This window comes from Thermobia domestica, chromosome 10 (assembly GCF_964235325.1).
Source record: "Thermobia domestica chromosome 10, izTheDome1.hap1.1, whole genome shotgun sequence".
Lineage (NCBI taxonomy): Eukaryota > Metazoa > Arthropoda > Insecta > Zygentoma > Lepismatidae > Thermobia > Thermobia domestica.
This window is the reverse complement of record NC_137463.1, coordinates 103968019-103988037: the sequence shown is the minus strand read 5'-3', so window position 1 is coordinate 103988037 and position 20019 is coordinate 103968019. Positions and strand designations below refer to the sequence as shown.

Sequence of the window (20019 nt, the reverse complement as noted above, 5' to 3'; positions counted from 1 at the left end):
ACAAGGATGTTTTAACAAAGAAGCTCCTTCCAGCATTGAGTAAAAACGGCTGGAAAAGACTGCACGTGTGCTCTTCCACCAAGAAACGCACCAGCGGATCTGGCGAATTTGATGCAGTAGTTTCTTCGTGACAATAACTTCGAAGTGATTTCTTATGCTCCTTAGTCACCTGACCTAGTTGCCAGCGACTTTTGGTTGTTTTGAACGACGAAAGAGTAGTCCCACAATCACTAACCGTGCCGCTTTTGTCTCAGCGATTTTGCAGTGGTCAAAACAGATTCGTTCTCTGCGGTTATGGAATCATGGCGCATTGAAGAATGTGTTCAGCTGCAGGGAGATTACATCGAGAAATGACACAAGTTTCATACTTTTCATGTGGATTAGTTAGTGAGAAAAAATAGGAGGTGTTATAACTTGAATGCTCCTCGTAATTGAAAAATTCAAGAAGAACCTTTTAAAATTCACGAAAACCAGAAAAAAATATTCGATAGGAAACACATACAAATTGAATACTATATAAATGATAAGGTCCTTATTTATCGCCCTTTTCGCAGGAAGACACAAGATCAAGATCAGTGCTATACAAACCGTTACGAATGCCAGCGACCATCACTAAGAAATTAAAATTATTACTGACACCTTTAAAGACAAAATTCAGGACGTATTTTTGATAGTTTAAAATTCTCATATGAAGAATGAAATAAGAAAATCCAGCAAAAGAGAAAAAGAAATGAGCATACATATAACATCTGCTGAAAGAGAAAGAAAATAACACTAACCAAGCATTTCGCGCCACACAGGGTAAAAGTGAGGGAGAATACAGGGGACGCCACCCCCACCTCCAAAAAATATGTACAGCGTCTCCCCAGTTCCTAAAAAGATACAATGGACAAAGATAGGCAGGCGGACGGCGTGACGTCTACCGTCCCCCTACTTTTTCAGATCCACTTTTGGGCCATTCCATCGTCACGGGCAGGACACTTTCACTACATTTTTGATGCTTTAAATTTGTATATTTCTAAAAGTACAAGATAAATTCTGCTAATGTATGATACGTGAGCAGTACAGACTTAGGAGTGTATCTAGTTGATGTTTTCAGTATTTTTTTCTGTTTAGAGTAGAAAATATTAATTCCTAAACGTCTGTCACGGGCGGGGACAAAAAAGAGAAGTGACTTTCGACACACCAGGTGAATGTTACAAAACTCTGTGAATTCTTAACTCAAAATGTTTTTATTTAAGCGCAAATGTATAAATGATTAATTTTCCAACAAACTTCACATAAGAGAAATTTATGTAAGTAAATATTTGTATTAATAATAATAATTTTAAAAAAAAACTAAACTTTATTGTGTCACGGGCAGGACACATGGTTGTTACGGGCAGGACACCGTGTGAATCAACACACAAAATCTTAATAAGAATGATTTCAAAAGTGAAATAAAATCGAAAATAAGCCTATTTCTGCTGTTCAGCTGTAGCATTGTACACAAATAATTCTATTTACTTTACTTGAGGCTCGCTTTTATGACGCAAAAATAATATGTAGTACACTTATTTCTCACCACCTACTCTTTAGGAAATGTTTCTGCTTGCCCATTTACACCCATCTTGTAGGGAAATTCGTATAGAACGCTGTGTTTAACCGTATATAAAATAGGTGTTGGTATCTAGTGCCGTGCCGTGGAAAATTAGCTCCCGGGGCGCGAGTATACGACGGCGCCCCAGTGAATATGAGTGAGGTCAACAAACCACCCGCAAAACGCCACCATGGTTGGCGTGAAACGTGAAAAAATTTCAAAAATAAAACCTGCTTTTCCTTGATGTTGAGCACTTTTTAATACTTTTTTCGTTCCATTTTATACATATCTTTTCATTTTCCTACCGAATTTTGCGCCCCCTTACTTTGACGCCTCGCTCGCCTCTTCCCACGGGACGGCACTGCTGGTATCACAGAGATTATTTGATCGAAAAGCACGTAAAACACAGCTTCCTCAACAGTCCTGAAAATTTTACCGCAATCGCTGACGGCCTTTATACAAATTACCTTGACTTCTTCGTCCTCTTCCACTGGGCTTTGTGCGATAAATGCATGCCTGTCAGGACTAGTTCAGGAGAGTAATGCTCCCGGAAGTAGGAACGAAAAACACAGTTCTGATTGGTTGGCGTTATCTAAGTCTTGCCACGTTGTATTCAAATAGCAGAATTCAGACCTTTGTTGGTGTCGGTCCTCGTGGCCGAGTGGGCTAGCGCTATATGCTAGTAACGAAGATCTCTTTTGGCGTGAGTACAAACCCGGCCCGAGGAAAGTTTTTTTTTTTTACATTTTTTTAACATTTATTTTTTACATTTTTATAACACTTTTTAAATTAAAATAATACGAAACTAATACTCAAAAATGTGATTTACTTACTTTTGTGAAGATAAGTAGTAGTAGTAGTAGGAACGGGTTAGAAGCCCCGCAGGGCTCGTTTTGTTGCCCTTGTACTCCATGATATAAGGATCGTTTTGTTCCCCTTGTACTAAATGATATAGATTTTGTGACCAACTTAAACAACTGACTAGGATAGCGCGTAAAACAACTGGCTAGAGTAGCGCGCGAAAAAACGTACTTCCGGGAGTATTACTCTCCCGAGCGGGTCGTTGCCTGTCTGTTCTCTTTTTCTGTTCACTAGAGAAAAATTCCACCAACCAAAATGTTCCTTGTGTTAAATCTTCAACAGCTGGCCCAACACAAGTTTTGTTACTATCCAAACCTAAGTTGTCGCTCAGGATAGCTTCGTAGCTTAATCATCATTTTCAAAATCTAAATAAAGGTCTGTTAGGAATTTAAAAATTTTACACGGATGAAGCTCTGATTTAAAAGTTCGACGAAGGACCAAATTTTCGCTGTCAAATCGCAGGAAAAAAAGTCTTTTCATTGGAGACATTCAATTGACAGAGCATTTTCCTGTCTATTATTCAAAATGTCTTATACTTCAATTGTTCTTTGTTTACTTCCATTTCTGCTGATGATAGTAGTAAAACAGAAATATTTTGAAACGAAGAGCTTAAAGCTGCTACGAAATCAGCAGCACTTTCTACAATTACTTTCTTTTGTTTCACAAAGTTCCATACTGGCCTTTTTGTACGTACTCCAAGCCCATCCACTGCTCGCTTGAAACCAAGAAAAAGTTGACGCTAATGATAATATTTATATGATACTTATTTTAAGTTAAAACATCATACTGACAGTAATAGATAATTCTCTATTTAAGTAAATAAAGTTCATGCTTAGAAAACGTTATTTCAGTACACATGGAATCATTTTCCATCATGAAAAACCAATGTACACAGACATTCCCACCAGTGGCATGCCCACTGTCACGGGCAGGACAAGTTTTCAAATTGAAATAAATCGAAATATATTATTAGCATTAGTCCAAAGTTTTGTGAATGTGAATTGCACGTGCAAATTGATACTTCTACTACGTACGAACTGAATTCTCAAATTTAATAATTCAATACAATAACTTTTGGTAGTTTTCTGTCACGGGCAGGACATTCAAGTTGACGTTCATATCTTTAATGATATAAACAATTTTTATCCTGTAAACACTTTTTCAACTGCAGCTTGTAGAAAAAAGAAACATCTTGAGCATCTTGAAGTTACTATAGCCAACAATGCACAATATACCGTAAAATGTTGCCCATAACAAAAATAAAAAAATTTCCCCCAGCGGACATGTCACATATTCACAATTTAGACGAAATTGTACATGAATTCTAAGTATAAATAAGTTTTTCTTTGTTACAAAATAAATTTTGATCTTTTTACTTCATATATATCAGTGGCGGATGGTGGATTTTGGTTTCGGGTGTTGCAGTACGATACGAACGATCGGAGTCAGAAGATATAAAGTGGACTCATTGACTAATCAGCATAACTTTAGATGCAAATGCTATGTGACATGTTAAATTAAATAAAATTCTGTTTTTTTTTTTTAAAAAAATGCAAAACATTTAATCCGATTAATCACCTTATTTAATTAGTAAGTTCATTCTTCTCTCTTTGATTGGAACAAATTTGCCAAATACATGTTGGTTGAACTCTTGTATTCTTACTGTCAGGTCTTTTTCGATGGAAAGCATAACCAATGGTGATAACCTTTCCTGGGACATTCAATTTCTTGAAAGTGTCAATTCTTTTTGATGTGAAAAAAAAAAAAACATTTCTTCTTTTACTGACGCAATTGGTACAGTTAATATTAATTTCAGAAGCTCTATAGTGTCATATAATAAATTGGCACATGATAATGCAGATGAAGTTCAGGCCTGGAGCGATTTTTATCGTTTCACTTTGACGCTGCAACGTACGGGACGGAGAGGGTATATATATATATATATATATATATATATATATATATATATATATATATATATATATATATATATATATATATATATATATATATATATATATATATATATATATATATATATATATATATTAAAAATGTAAGTGCTTTCTGAGTCCATCACTCTTGAACCAGCCAATCGATCTCAATCAAATTTTCGACATAGATGAGGATCAGACCTAAGGTGGTTTCTGTCATATCACTTTGACGGTGCAGATTAGGGGAGGGGGAATGAAAGATATTTAAAAATGATCGAAAATGGCCAATATTAAAATGGAGTCTATAGTTTTTGGAGTCGCTCAGATAAACAGTGACACTTCCGATGCTATTTAAATTCAAGTTCAGCCCCTTAGCTTGGTGGAGGAAAGATAATATATATAAAAACGATCGAAAATGACAAATATTACTGTCGAATCCATAGTTTTTCAGTTCGCTGAGTTGAATACTGACACTTCCGATACCGTTTACGACCAAATTCAGCATCGTAACTTGGAGAGAGGGAGATACATAATAATGATAAAAAATGACCAAATATTAGTGTCGAATCCATAGGTTTCGACGTCGCTAAGGTGAACAGTGATACTTCCGATCCCGTTTAAATGCAAATTCAGCACCGCAACTTGGGAGAGGAACAAGATATATAAAATTATCAAAAAATACCATTATCAATGTCGAACTCATGGTTTTCGAGGTGATTGAGATGAACAATGACGCTTCCGATGCCGTTCCTCGCAACATGGGGGTAAAGGAAATATATAAGCTTATTGAACATGACCGATATTAGTGCCGAATAATTAGTTTTTGGGGTCTCTGAGACGAACAGTGACATTTCTGATGCCGTTTAAATTCAAATTCAGCCCAGCAACTTGGGGAGTAGGAGGGGAGAGAAATATAAAAATAATCGAAAATGGCTGATATCAGAGAGCGCTTTAGTAATAGTAAAAAGTGACTGACTAACGAAATATTTTAATAATAAATATTATTATTAATACACAATAACACACTGAGCAAGGCTATGTGATAATATGTAAAAAAACAGTATCACGTAACAGTTTCAACACAATAACTGTGTCTTCATCAGACTTAAACTCTACTCCTTCCACTCCACTAAGAAGGAGTGGAAGTCTGATGAAGACACAGTTATTGTGTTGAAACTGTTACGTGATACTGTTTTTTTTATATATTATCACATAGCCTTGCTCAGTGTGTTATTGTGTATTAGTGCAAAATGGAAACAAGGCCTGATAGATTATTATTATTATTATTATTATTATTATTATTATTATTATTATTATTATTATTATTATTATTATTATTATTATTATTATGTTTAACACAACGACGTGGGTAATTGATGTTAGTAATCCATATTCACAAGTGAAACTTCAAATAACTTGGCGTTTGATGCCGTTATTTTGTATTCCCAATACAAGCCAAAAATATTTATATAGATTGAATTTACACAAAAGACATAGACAGTTGATTCGTTTTCCGTTTTCACTCAAATTATTCTAAAATATAGTGAAACCTGTCTATGTTGGCCACCATCGGTTCCATCGAAAAGTGGCCAACTTAGACAGGTGGCCAACTTACAGAAAATAAGTGTGATTTGTGTATTTTTAGAATAGGATTTCAAGTATTACTTGATTGTAAAATTTTAATAATCAGTGGCACGATAGCTACTTATAAATAATGTATATAGAGTAATCATAAAAATATACAGTACTAGAAAATATTACTATAGTATGTTTAATATATGTGCATACCTTTCTCTTCCTGAAAACTAGTCTGGTACATTGGATTATTCGGATTGAAAACACAATAACACAAACAACCATGAAATGGAAGCGTATGTACGAAGTTTATTGAAATTGATATTATAACACACTGACTTATTCAGATTGAAAACAAGAAAAGCTAAGTTATAAATTGAGAAATTCATATGCAATTTATATTACTTCTTTTTAGTTGTTACTGAATGGTGGTTCATTCTAGACGTATTTGTTTTTATTCTTTTTGGCGGATATGCACATTCTAATATTGTAGTTAACTACCTCTTGTTAATGAGCTAGAACTGTTTCCCTCGGAGCAAAAGATGGTTTGAGAAAATCTTCAGGGAATTCATACCTCAAAAACTCCGCTATCTTTTGACAAGCCGGCAGGTGCCAATAGTTGACAATTGAGATGTTTAGTTTTAACCTTGAGAATTTTCCGGAATTACTAAAGCTCCCCACTGAGGAGTTGATATAGCTAATGATTTTACCAAAACAGATAGGGTAAACAAATGCGTACAACCATTTCCTGAATTCCTGTACGTGCTTTTTCCTTTTCACACCTTCCTTCACCACCCCTCTATGACGGTAGTGTTCTGGCCATTGACCTCCAAGAACAAATCGTGCGAATCTATGCTCCTTTGTGTCCAGTCACAAATACAGAACATCTGCCTCTCATATGGGAATTCGAAAAAGTTAAGAAAAATAACAAAACTGTATTTTGCGTGGCCAAGATACACAGGTAAATTTATCATTATCATCATAGGGAAAACATTGCTTCAGTGTGGCCAACTTCCAAGATAGACAGGTGGCACACTTATAGAGTAGTAAGTAACGAATGTCTTATGGGAAAATGCAGGTTCAAGACGAACTAGGCCAAGATAAGCAGGTGGCCAACTTAGAGAGGTGGCCAAGTTGACAGGTTTCACTGTATTAAGAGGTTTGATTATAATAATTATTATTTTAATTTTCTCTCTCCCTTTTTAGTCAATATTGCTAAATATATAATCATCTCCATAATAGCTATTCTGCCATTATTGGCAGGTTACTTGCTGCAACTGAGAAGCTTCGACGTTCGGTGGTCCTCAGCTAGTCTCTTCGTCTTGACTTAGCAATTTTCTGTTTTAGTACCTTCCTTCAACTAGTCTGCTGCTTCGTCAGTCTCTTTCCTTCCACAATACCCTCCAGCACGTCCTTCATAATACAGTTCCTCCTCAACCAATATCCTAACCTGTTCCTCTTTCTCCTCTTAACAATATCTAAAATTATTCTTTTTTTCCCTACTGCTAATTTTTTAAACACCTTCTCGTTCGTTGTCCGTTCAACACAGCTAATTCTCTCTTCTTCATCGAAAGCCTGCACTTTTTTCATCACTTTTGCGTAATGTCAATGTTTCTGCCCCATAGAGTACATATTGGAATCAGTAAAACAAAATCTCAATATTTAATTGGAAATTTGATTAATACAAGGATTAGCTAATCGTGGTTGAAAAGAAAAAAATCTGACGCCTTTAGAGTGTAAAAATAATTTTGCAATTCATGGTATTTCAATAATCTGTGCCGTCTTGATTTTCTTTCATGCGTCTCAGGGATAGCCTCCCCAGTTTGAGATCCAGTGAAGTGTTAGATCTGTTAAAAAATATAATCAGATTACGAAACGTTGTGATTTAGGCATATCTTACAAGTAGTGAAGCGTGGGCACACATTAAAAAAGGAAAGGTCATCACCTATGTTGTACACTATCATCATACTTACACAAAGTTAAACTATATTACATTTAGAAACATGCGTTGTATTTCCGTTACTATTGGCGCATTGTAGAGTTTATTATCACTTATATCCATAGTAAAATTTACCTATGAAAAGCTTGAGATTTCTTAAATGCAAGACTTGCAAGACTCTTTCATGCAAGACCAAGACCAAGGCCAAGACTGGGTGTGCAAGACCAAGTCCAAGACCAAGACCAAGCTTTCCAGTGCAAGATCAAGACCAAGACCACCCCGGTCTTGGTCTTGGTCTTGCATTTGCTCATCACTATTCGTCATAACTACCGAAAAGTTTGAAACATACGTTACAAATGTCATACCTCATGTTACCTCTAGAGCTGCTCATCGGTGTGAAAACAAAGGGAGCGTGAGAACAGCAGACTATCCCGTTATGTTATGAAGAAGACGAAGAGGAAAATGGTGTTAGATATATAGTTGTAAAACCTGAGTTATGTGTCCGAAAAAAAGTTGTTTTTCTATCTTACGTGCTAAAGCTAGTGATTACAGACTTTAAGAAAGAAAGAACATAAAAGGTAAATAACACATATGTTATCTCTACTATGTTGTGCAAGAGTATTAAATACAACCTTGCACTTTCATTTGGTCAGATTGTATGAGTGTAGACGCATTGGCAAACTAACAGGAATATTCTTCAACGATATAAATGGGGTAATGTGTTAGAGATGGGGGTCATCTGCGTGCAATATCAATGTCCCAAATTAAACGTAGAAACGAAAAAAAATCCAGAAAAGAAACCACCGAATTGCAAGAAATGCAATGACATGACCATTCCTACTATCATTTTCATCTGTTTCCTTCCAATAATACATTAAAATTGCACTATTTCAATACCTCAATAAGCAATTTTGGGCATTTTTTGGGTGGGGGATTTTTTAAGTTCCTTATTTCCTTCGTATATTTTCTCTATTTTAGCGTTGATTCAGGTTAGGTTGGGTTAGCTTTTTTTTGTCCCCCCAGTTCCAAAACTATTCCCCTAGTTTGGCACTAATTAAGAATAGTCCACCATAAGAATGTAATTTTACGGTTAAAATGAGCAAGTCTAGTTGAAATAAGATTGTGTAGGGTATTAAATCCCATTGGCGGAAAAAAATTCTCACAGTATAGGAAATCAGTGCGAAAACTTTTCAATGGCTGTACGTACTAGGATTAAAGTGAATGAGTGTATGTCAGTGACAACTATCTAACATACTAATTTCCTTCGGTGAAGAATTCTGTACGTTGTAGGAACAGTCTACTTTATGAAACTGCCTTCACATATAATGCCGCTTACAACCTCAAAAACAACTAACAACAACCAGTATTTTCTTTCTTCAACTATTCCCCTCACCTGACTTGCAATCTCTTCCTTATAAACCAAATTGAGTTCTCCAATTCATCTGGTAAATTTTCTAAAATTGGTCCAGCGATACAGCAGTTAACCCTTGGTTTGTGTTTTTTGCAGTCATTTTTCTGACACGTCCAAATGAGTATTTATACTTGTAAGGGAAAGTTCTCGTAAAATGAAACCGTGCAGGCTTACCTTTTTATTGTTTCCTAAATGATTTGCGCTGGGCAACATGAAAATATATCACATGGCATAGATAAAATTCAAGGGGACCGTCATAAGCAATTGTTAAAAAATTACAATTCTTTTGTGATTTGCGTATAAATACGGCGTTCGAATGTGTGCACAAAAACAAACAAACAAACAAAAACAAAAAAAAACGTGTACTAGGTGGCCACTAAAAAGCACGAATGCTATCTAACCAAGTCAGGGCAGGACGAAGCTGGAGGATCCGAATGTAGCGAGGGGATGCGGTCCGAAGGGAAATTTTAGGACAAAATATCTCCGGAGGAAATACCCCCAAAAGACACAGGGTAAGACATAATGCCCATGTGAAAAAATGCACCTAGGACAATATCTCACCGGACAAATACACCCGGAAAAGTAATTTTTAACGAGTAATAATAATAATAATAATAATAATAATAATAATAATAATAATATAGTACTCATGTAATATAAGTTGACCTCTCTACAGCAAGTGCCATCATATCTCCTCTATCATCCCAGAAAAATACTTTCCTTATTACCTGTATCTACTTTTTCGCCTAGGAACTAAAGGATTAGCACACCGAAATGGGTCTAGGATGTTTCGGTGTAAGGACGCTTGGCTGTAAAGGACGTTTCGGTGTATAGCCTAATATTTGATTGCATTAATAATATGCTTGTAATGAACAGTCATGAAGTGTCATAGTGTGGCCACTCTGCAATAGTGTAAACTGATTAACATTGTTATTGCTCAGTCTTTTAGTAACATCGGCGTATTTTTTCATTTTTCTGACTTCATGTCCGCCAATTAAATTTTTGTTCCATTTGAACAGCACTAACATGGAGACTTACGGAAGTGTAATTTACTGATTTGAATGAAACTTTGCATACTTGTAGAACATCAAAAAAAAATAATCGTCACGTATTTTTATATATTTTGGCAATGGTGCGGGTTTAAGGGTAGAAACCACCCTTTGAACGTTAGAGGTGGCCTCCAAGCATAAACAGAAAATAATCATTAAAATAGAAGATTAAATGATACGGCCAGCTTACTGCCAAAGGGGTTTTAGGACAGGTGATTCAGAACCTGACGTTAAAATTACAAAATTCAAATTGGCGGATCCAATATGATGATTACAATTACAAATAGTCTTCTGGTTTGAAATGTTTTGCATTTAGCCAAGAACAATTATAATTGGCAGGGACTACTGAGAGAAGGTGCAGACTAATTTGAAACCCCTTTCTGTACTTATTTTAACAGGCCGTTTGACTAAATCTATAACCAAAAAAAGCTAGAAGCCAGTGCCAATGCATTTGTCGTGAATGTGAAGCAACACATGTTATTGGAAAAGAAAATATTTATAACTGATCGATACGGTTTAATTTGGAAATGCAGACGGGACATACTCTAGTGTTTACAGGGACACAAACAGTAGAAAGTGTGGCACAGTCAGTAAATTCTATGACTCGTAGCTAAATCATACAGCCTTTAATTTCTGCAAATAGTGTTTTGTTATCACCACTGTTAATTATTTTGTAGGAAAACAATGGAACATTTGGTCTTGTAGTCCAACACAACCTCTTTAAATGTGAAAATATCCTTGTGAAAGCATCAAATCCGGAAAAATTAACATCAAGTCTTGTGAGATCATGGTTCCAAAAGATTTTTCTTCAAGCGTCTAATGCATAGTTCATTTTGTTTTAGCTTCGTGCAGTGGCCACAATTCATCAACTTTGAACCTATTTTAAGAACAAAAGAGTAACTCATAATAGAAACCATTTCTGCAGGAACAACTGGTAGGATTCAGCCTTTTGTTGTGTTCTTTAGGCCGTTAAAAAATTTTCTTGAGACATTTTTCTGACACTGTCCTTCTCTACAACTATAACAAGAATTTACATCTCCGTAATAATATAATTAAAATCCCAACACTGATTCATAATTAGTTTTCTTCTTGATTTGCTAATCTTATTGGGTATGCATGATATAAAAGCGGTTATTTGGAAGAAAAACCACCTGTGTTTGAAAATTTTCTTTCAAAGATTGTGCAGCATTTTGCGATTTGTGCACAGTTATTGCCGTAATAAGGTGTGTGTGGTGTCCACAAAGTTTATGTATCACACACTTTTTTTACTATATATCATTACCGCAAAACGTTTTCCCAATCAATTCATAATTATAACATTTGAGGATATACGAAGTTCTAACGTAGAGTGAAGCGAGGGAACTCACTGTAAATAAGTAACCCCTGTCAATTACAGCAGCATTTAATTTTTATTTTATTTATTAATATATATTTTCTACTTCATGAATTGATTTCTCCCTAACGAATAATTTTCATTTTGAAGAGTGGACGTTTCGGTGTAAACATTGGAACTTTTACACCGAACCAGCCTCACACCTAATCGTCGTTACACCGAGACATCCGTGCAACAAAAATTCCTACACCGAAACGGCCGTATCCCCACCGAAATGTCGTAAAACACCCCACCGAATTACGTAAAACATGCTGACCTAGCATTCACAGCAAATCAAACAAATACTCAAGCGTGCTTTTCAAATTGCTTTAATATGAAGTGCCATCATACACTTATACAAAATGATCAAACAAATAAAGGTATACAATACAGTGAATAAAAGTGAAAATATACATTTGATTTAAAAACCAAAGGTGCACTAATGAAATAATATAAAAATCAACAACATTTAGTATACTGCAACCAGTCACTACATTAATTATAGTTGGGTCGTCCATTGAGTTTAATGTTGCCCCACTGAGGTTTCTTAACGATTTCTTGCAATTTGATTGACATTTCTAAGAAAGTCTTCTAGAATCATTTCTTGTATCGTGATTATTCCTTTCAAGCAAGGCATATACAATTGGACTTGACTTTCAACAAATGTCCAACAAAGTTGACGGAAATCTCTGGGAGCACCTTCAAATGTCCCTTCTATATACCATCTGTCTTGTTCCTGCAATAGTTGCAGAAACACATCTTGCGCAAAAATCAATATTTTGTTCGCACTTTCTGGACCATTAACATAAATGAGAAATCCTTCTGCATGTCCCGTCCCCGTCGCGGTCCACTTTAGATCAATTACTGATTCGTGTAAGGAATCAGGTGCATGTGGGTACTTGACAGAGCATTTTTACTTAACCGTTTCACGCTTGCCTCGCCATGGCTTCTTCAGGGGCTTCACGAAACGAACTGGCACGTTTCTTCATACTATGCTGTTTCTTAGAGGCCTGAAATGAAAAGGAAATCTTTACTTGCAGTTAAGCAAACAGAAATTATAAATTATTTTCATTCAGATTACCATATTCAATTAAATGATTATACCAAATGGTAAACGAAAAAAAAAAAAAAAAATGAGTGGAATCTTTTTGCTGTGACAAAAATGGACGTATATGTTTTCACTTGACTGAATTTTGGCAATCTTAATTAATGAAAATCCAAATTTCTCATCCAGAAATGACTTACGAAATGAATTATTCTCCATAAAATCACAATCGTGGGTAATGTGTAAACACAGTTTCAATAATAGGCACTAATGTAGAAGGTATGCTTTTTTTCCGGAGATTCGCAGTCTACAAATAAACAACATAAATGGACTTATCATAATCTGAGTACCATCCGGCAGATGATTATGCCCACTGGATTTCTAAACCTCAGTCACCACATTTTCCGATGTTATTGCTCCTAAACAATTTTCTATTTTGTTCCGAATGCAAGTTCAGCAAATATTATCGTGTATGAGTTTTTTTTTTTTTTTTTTTTTTTTTTTTTTCAGATATAAACCCATTGAACAGAAGACCTTGAGGAAGTGACAGAAGCTTCATTAAAACTTACTTTTCCGGTGGGAGTTCGTCCGAGGGGATTTTGTCCTAGGCGCAATTTTTCATAGAGGATTATGTCCTACCCGGTTTCTTTTGGGAAGACTTCGTACGGGGGGAATTTGTGCGAATACAAGCAGGCGACTCAGCGAAGATAGGTATCCGCGTAAGCGAAGTGAGTGAGTTTTGGCAATGATACGAGCTTCAGTAGCACTCGTTATGGTTTCATACTAGTAGCGCACCACTTGTAAACATAAAATACAGCTTCTGTACACTGTGCAGAAATACACTATCTGTGGAAAATAGTTTCTAATATAGCTATCATTCATATGCACACACTTATTTTATCTGTCGTAAAGCACATGTAATGATTTTACACCAGTAATCCTGTACTTGTAAACATAAAATACAGGTGTATTACTGTGTGTTTAATTTATCGCTTGCAGAAATTTGTTCATTATAAATTTGTCTTTTCATGCAAATATTAAATTTTAGCAGTAAATCTTCCAAAATGTGGTGCACTAAAAGTAAACCAGCACCCATGATTGCAATTCCTCTTCTAAGAATCAAAATTTTAAGACACTGAAAATGAATTTCATGATGAAATAATTCCATAAAATACTTTTAACACATACAAGTTAAGGAAGAACCTAACCACTAAAAAGTTACTTTCTGGAAGTGTGTATTCGCTCAACGACAGAACGAAAGTGAATCATAGACATCGGTGACAAGGTAAAAAAAGACCTAATTTAAACTAAGTAGTTTAGACATTGAAGGGAAAAAAAAAATATCCCTAATCCCCAAACATAAGTTAAATAACTATAACATTACTATAAATAACTATAACAAACACTGGTTAATTGAGTTTTACCTAGAGATGCAAGGGCTCGGAAAAAAACCGGCTTTTTTGAAAAAAAAACTCGGTTTTTTCTGCTTCGCTTTTTTGCTTGGGAAATTTTGGGCTTTTTTCAAAATTCTGCTTTAAATTGATAAATCAGACTTTGTTTCGCTTCTCTATAACACAAAAAGTCATTTAATTAGTGGTTGATGCTGATAATAATATAAAACCTCGAAAATAAACTATGAATTTCGAAAAGATATTTCAAACAATTTTTCTTCAACATATTTACATTATGAATTCCACAGGATTAACCAATGTATATAATAAGAATTTTTTAACCTCCTATATACAAAAGTAAGCAGAGTTGGCAAGAACCATGGTTGTTTTTGAAAATGCCAAAAACCCGTTTTTGGGGGGATGTTTAAACCAGGCTTTTTTGGTTTAATCCATGCTTTTTTGATTTAGATTTTTTGCTTTATGTATTTATATTATATATTCACAGAAATAAGTTTGTTTCGCCTTGGTGTTATTATGCAACAGCGGGGTTATGCCGGAAGAACTCCAATAAGCTTAAAGAAGTCCGGTCAGAAAATTTCTTAAATTGAGAATCTCCCGCCCTAGCCATCGAGAAAATCCCGTCATTACATGAAATGTAAGACAATAACGGGAAAATCTGCTTTGCATGTAAAATTTAAAGGTCAACGTATCATCATCAGTACGCTAAAACTGAGGTATTAAATTACAAATTTAGTACGTAGATATCAATGAAAGTCCAATCCAAGCTAATGTTGGAAGCTACGTAGACAATCGATAAATTTTGCCAATTTCTATCAATATATTTAAGCAATCTTGGCTTCTTTATAAAACAACAGGCATTTAGGCATGCAGATATATACAATTTGGTTTCGTTTCGCATGTTTAGGCTTAACATCCTTACGAAATACCGAGGTTATCAAGGAGAAGACTTTCGCTTAAACTGACATCCGAACCGCTACTTGGTTTACGCATGAAAGAAGGGTTGTGGTTCGACAGAGAATTGAACATGGGACACCTTGATTAAAAGGTGAAAGGGAAATAAAACTATTGCAGATGGTTTGATATCTGGAAAGGTCACCATGAAGTTCACAAGTTTCGCATTTTTCATTCCTTTTATTTATTTATTTATTTAATTAATTTTTTTTTTTTTTTTTTGGTTTAAACCAGTTATTAAAAAAAAAGTTGGTGTAAACCAGCCAACCCTAAAAGTAAACACTTCTTTTTTAAAAAAAATACACAAGTAACTAGCAAAATAGTATGTAGTATTTTTACTTTAAAATATTCCATACCCTCTTTTTGAAACAAAATAAAATTAAAATAAAACATAAGAGAAATACTTAGATGTATATGATACACTTAAAGGCTGCACATCTCTAGAGCTTTTGGTTCTGTATATTCTTGAAATTCTACAGTTAAGTTTTATATAACCACCATCACGGTTTACCCAATCCTCAAGTTTTCTGAATTTTTAACAAGAGGGATTCAACATATCATTATGGAACCCCCCCCCAAAAAAAAAAAAATGACTACGGAATATATTTAAGTTAAGCTAAATACAATTGCACAACAAACATGACTGAGTGGAGCTTTTGCGCTTCTTTCGGTAAGTCCGGGATTCAACCAGCATTCGACCATTCTGACAAAGCTTTTCTTCACTCCATTTGTGAATGTAGAAATAGTGCGTGTACTTTGAGTTGGCCGACTTCCTTTCTTATTGTTTTTAAATCGTTATTATTACTAATTACCAGCAGTAACGGTTTAGCGAAGGTTAGGGGGGCGATCTTTCGGACTGAAGCCCGTTCCCCAAAGTTACGGAATGTCTGCAACAAACGAAATATCTATTAGTTATGCCTTTATTCGTAAACTAAGCTTCCGTCAAATAAAAATTACGAATGTTTAGAAAAACTAAACATTAGTAAGAAAAACCCTTCCCAAAATACTTTTCTAAAATACTTTTCCCACTGATTCTCAGTATAAAATGATTTTTAAGGTTGTATCCGGAAGATTATTGCTAAGCATATAAACGAAACGCAATATTAGTTATGCCTGTACTCATAAACTTCAAGCACCTCCCAAATAAAATTAGGACTTTTTAGGAAACGAAACAATCAGAAAAACCCCTCCTAAAGTACTTTTCTACATCCGCTACTGATTATTTGTATAAATTGGTATTCAAGGTTGTGTCCGGAAAATTATTGCTAAATCACTTCACTGCTACAATATAACAGAAATGTGGAAGTACGGCTTGACGGATATATTGAAAAACGCACGCTTTGACGGATAAATAGAAAAACGGACAAGTTTAACTTTTGCGCTAGAAACTAGAGTACTAAAAGCTCTTAGAAATGAAACACGGATGACAAACTAAAATGATCTAGAGAAGAAAAAGATGTCGATAACTCAAAAGTTAAATAGCCTCTAAAATTGTCCTCAAATACTACATTCTTCATGTTAGCTTTAATTCGTAAAACATGTGCTCCATCCGTCTTGATGGTGAATTTCAGAGCGAAATATCGCATTTAGGTCATGGAATTCTTATCTAATTATAGAATATACTGTAAGAAAGCTATTTAGATAGAAAAATCATGAAAATGAAAAAAGCCAATATTTCCAAAATTCTCGTTTTTTTCCCAAAAAAGCCGGCTTTTTATGTGAAAAAAACCATAGATTCAAAAAAGCCGGCTTTTTTGCATCTCTAGTTTTACCATTTAAAAATGACAACGTAATACACCAACGTCACTTTACTTTCGTAACAATTTGCTCGAAATATCGACTAACGAATTAGACCCGGTTCTTTTCTTTCTGGCCCCCTGTAATACCTTGCTCTATCAATAATACAGCTTTTATTTGTCCAAAAATTCTGTAAAAAAGATATGAACGCTTTGGAAGGATTTGCGGTTGTGTGACCCTTTCTGATTTTGGAAGATCAAAGCTGTCTTGACGTACTCCAACCCTGTTACAAGAAAACAAGTGCCGTAATGCCGGATTCCTGAGGAACGATTGCAAAATATACAGAGCCATTGTACTTATAGTGAAAAAGACACTAATTTAAATAATTTCAAATAAATAAATAAAGAAAGAAAGAAACATAACCTGCGTAAATGATAAAGAAATATAATTAAAAAAAGACCTAATCGTCTTATCTGTGGTTTCGTTGGGCCATATGGGGACCAAATATTGGAAAATTTACGGTAATAATGTATTACTTGCAAAAGGTAGACTAATATTTCAGAAATTTGTTACTTTAGTCAGATGAATATCTTCAGAATATATAAGTTTATAATAATGAGCATGATCTAAGTAAGTACCATGTTCTTTTTGCGGGAGACATTGCATAAAGTGTGCACATCTTAACGTTTTCCACACATGAATTTTTCCTAAAGTATTTTAACTGATAGTGTCAGCAGGTAGTACCAGACCGATGCGGTTTGGCGTCCTAATACTGTGTGCTACTCGTTTGCCTCAGCTTGCTCTGAAATCTTCATTTTCCGATGAGTTACTGAAATTAGATATTACCAATGGAACTGAAAGTTTTTAAGGCAACAAAATAGGATTTGTGTAAAGAACAGTATAGTAAAGTAATTACTATATTGCGGAGGCTACGTTCATTGTCTGTCACTATGAACTTAAAAATACAAAGTGCTCATTGGATAGTGTTTTTTTTTTCTTTCTTTTTTCAGTAGAAGATGAATTCTACGAAGAGACATCACACAATTGTGCTCGTGGACTTCTTCATTATGTTTAATACTTAATTTTTAACAATACTTCTTGTTGCTCAGGTATTCAACAGCTGCTAGGAAAGAAAAGAAAATAAGAAAGTGGAGAGAAAGTTTTAAAAACATCTATTGCACAAGTCTAAGGCAGAATGTGAAAGAAGGCAGCTTTAATTACTAATTCTCACTCATTAAAACACCCAAAATATAAAATCTGCAAATGGCTTTAATGCGCTCCTTATCTCTACCTTAGACCATATCCCTTAGAGCATAAGGCGGCCGCGGTGGCTCAGTAGTAGAGCGTTCACTTCTTTTGCGTGGGGTACCTGATTCGGTCCCAGGTCGCGCCAAGTGGACTCTGCGGTGTACAAACACTATGTGCGTGGGTTCCTCGGAGTTCTCCCGTTTCCTCCCACTTTCTTTATTCCACCATTTTCATTCATTTCTCATCATTACCGTCTCCTTTAGCCTAGCCAGCATAAACATGGGACTTAAAACTCAAAGATTTCATTTCATTTTTCCCATGCTACATAAAAGACATGAGTAGACTACTAAAGAGTCTGTACGGTAAGAATGATGGGAATAAACTTATAGTTTGACAGTAAGGTTTCCCTTATTAAATTATGGATTATGAAATGTTTTTCGTGTAGATATCTGTACGTAAGATCAGAAATAGCAAATATACAATTGGTTGTCGTGAACTAATATTCAATTATCGATCTTGATCACTACAGATCACTAGCTTCTTTCATAGATTTACTATTCTTAGGATATAGGAGCTACAGTTGTCTGAACATTTACAACAACAATAATAATAATAATAATAATAATAATAATAATAATAATAATAATAATAATAATAATAAAGACTGGTTATAATGAAAGAATGAGTTTATTCATCAGGTTATTGGTATTTTTTTTTTTTTTTACTCAGAGACTTTGATTTCGGCCATTGGACTGCGTCGTTTCAGCACATCCTTCCTAAATGCATGATTGTGTCAAAAATACTCACCATAGTTTCTTGAAAACAACTGTTGGTTATTTAACTTGTAATCGTCATTTAGTGAGCTCCTTCGTTGCTAAGCGGTTAGCGTATGCGCCTGTGGCATGGGAGATCCGGGTTTGATTTCCGGTGAGAGCTCATGCAGTTCGGATTCCACGTTAATCAGTAGGTCCCGTCTCATATAGCCTCGCTGCTGGAAGGGACGTTAAACTCAAAAGGAACTCAACTTTTCATTTAGTATCGTGGTTTTTAAATGTATGCGGTGCAAAATTAAGATTATGTGGAAAAGGATAGCTGTTTTCAAATCATTAATACATGGCCAGATTTTTAGATTAGCAATTTTTAATTATCATCATACTTATGTAAATAATCGTCGTTTCAGTAGTGGATATCATGGTATTTTATTATATTTGATTCTTATCTGCTAAAAGCAAGAGTCCTTGTAACATACTTTTCTTTCGATTTGAAGTGTAGTTTCAAGATGATTCGACGGCCCAAGCCTGGAGACGACGAGGATGAATTACTTCGAATGCAAGAAGAATTTCTTAAGAGGAAAGATCAGAAACCTGCTGTTTCTGTACTTAAAAAATCTAAAGAAGGAAACAATGTACAAAAGAGTTCAGGTAGGTATGAGATTTGTTTTAAAGAGATGAACGGATGCATATTTGAATTATCAATTGCTTAACTAATTAAGCGCCAGTAATATTTGTTGACCATACATTTCAACGGACTACCTCCGTGATCTCCGATAGTGGCGAAAAAACATAAATGTAAGAATTTTCAAAAATATCGTTTTTTTTTTTTTTTTTTTTTCCTTGGTAACTCCCAGTAGGATTTAAAAAGGGTACGGTAGCTCAGAAGCTTCATAAGTTTTTGGACCACTGCTTTAGCATATTTGCAATTTAATTATATGTTGATTTAATTCCGATGTCTGCTTACATCTTTGTCTGCGTCAGAGCGGCTATCAAGTAGTATAAACCAAGTTGCTTGATTTTTTTTTTAAATACAAATTTTTAGTTTTGTTCTTTCGTCCAAAGATTTAAAATTTCTTTCAAAAGTGCAGTTCCAATCCAAATCTGTGCAAGTATTGAAAATTTTCTAACTATTA

At 34.8% G+C, this 20019-nt stretch overlaps 1 protein-coding gene across 3 annotated transcripts in view; it reads left to right on the top strand.

Moving 5' to 3' along the window:
- LOC145662615 (RNA polymerase II-associated protein 1) overlaps nucleotides 1–20019 on the top strand; it is a 208192-nt gene that overhangs the window by 36762 nt on the left and 151411 nt on the right. The window contains exons 1-2 of one of the 3 annotated variants that reach the window (XM_081728347.1): nucleotides 8286–8466; nucleotides 19386–19534. In XM_081728347.1, coding sequence (XP_081584473.1) covers nucleotides 19393–19534 — 142 coding nt within the window. In that variant the 5' untranslated portion in view covers nucleotides 8286–8466; nucleotides 19386–19392. Of the gene's footprint in view, nucleotides 1–8285; nucleotides 8467–19380; nucleotides 19535–20019 lie in introns of those variants that run through there. The other 2 variants (XM_081728346.1, XM_081728348.1) reach the window with 2 other exon arrangements.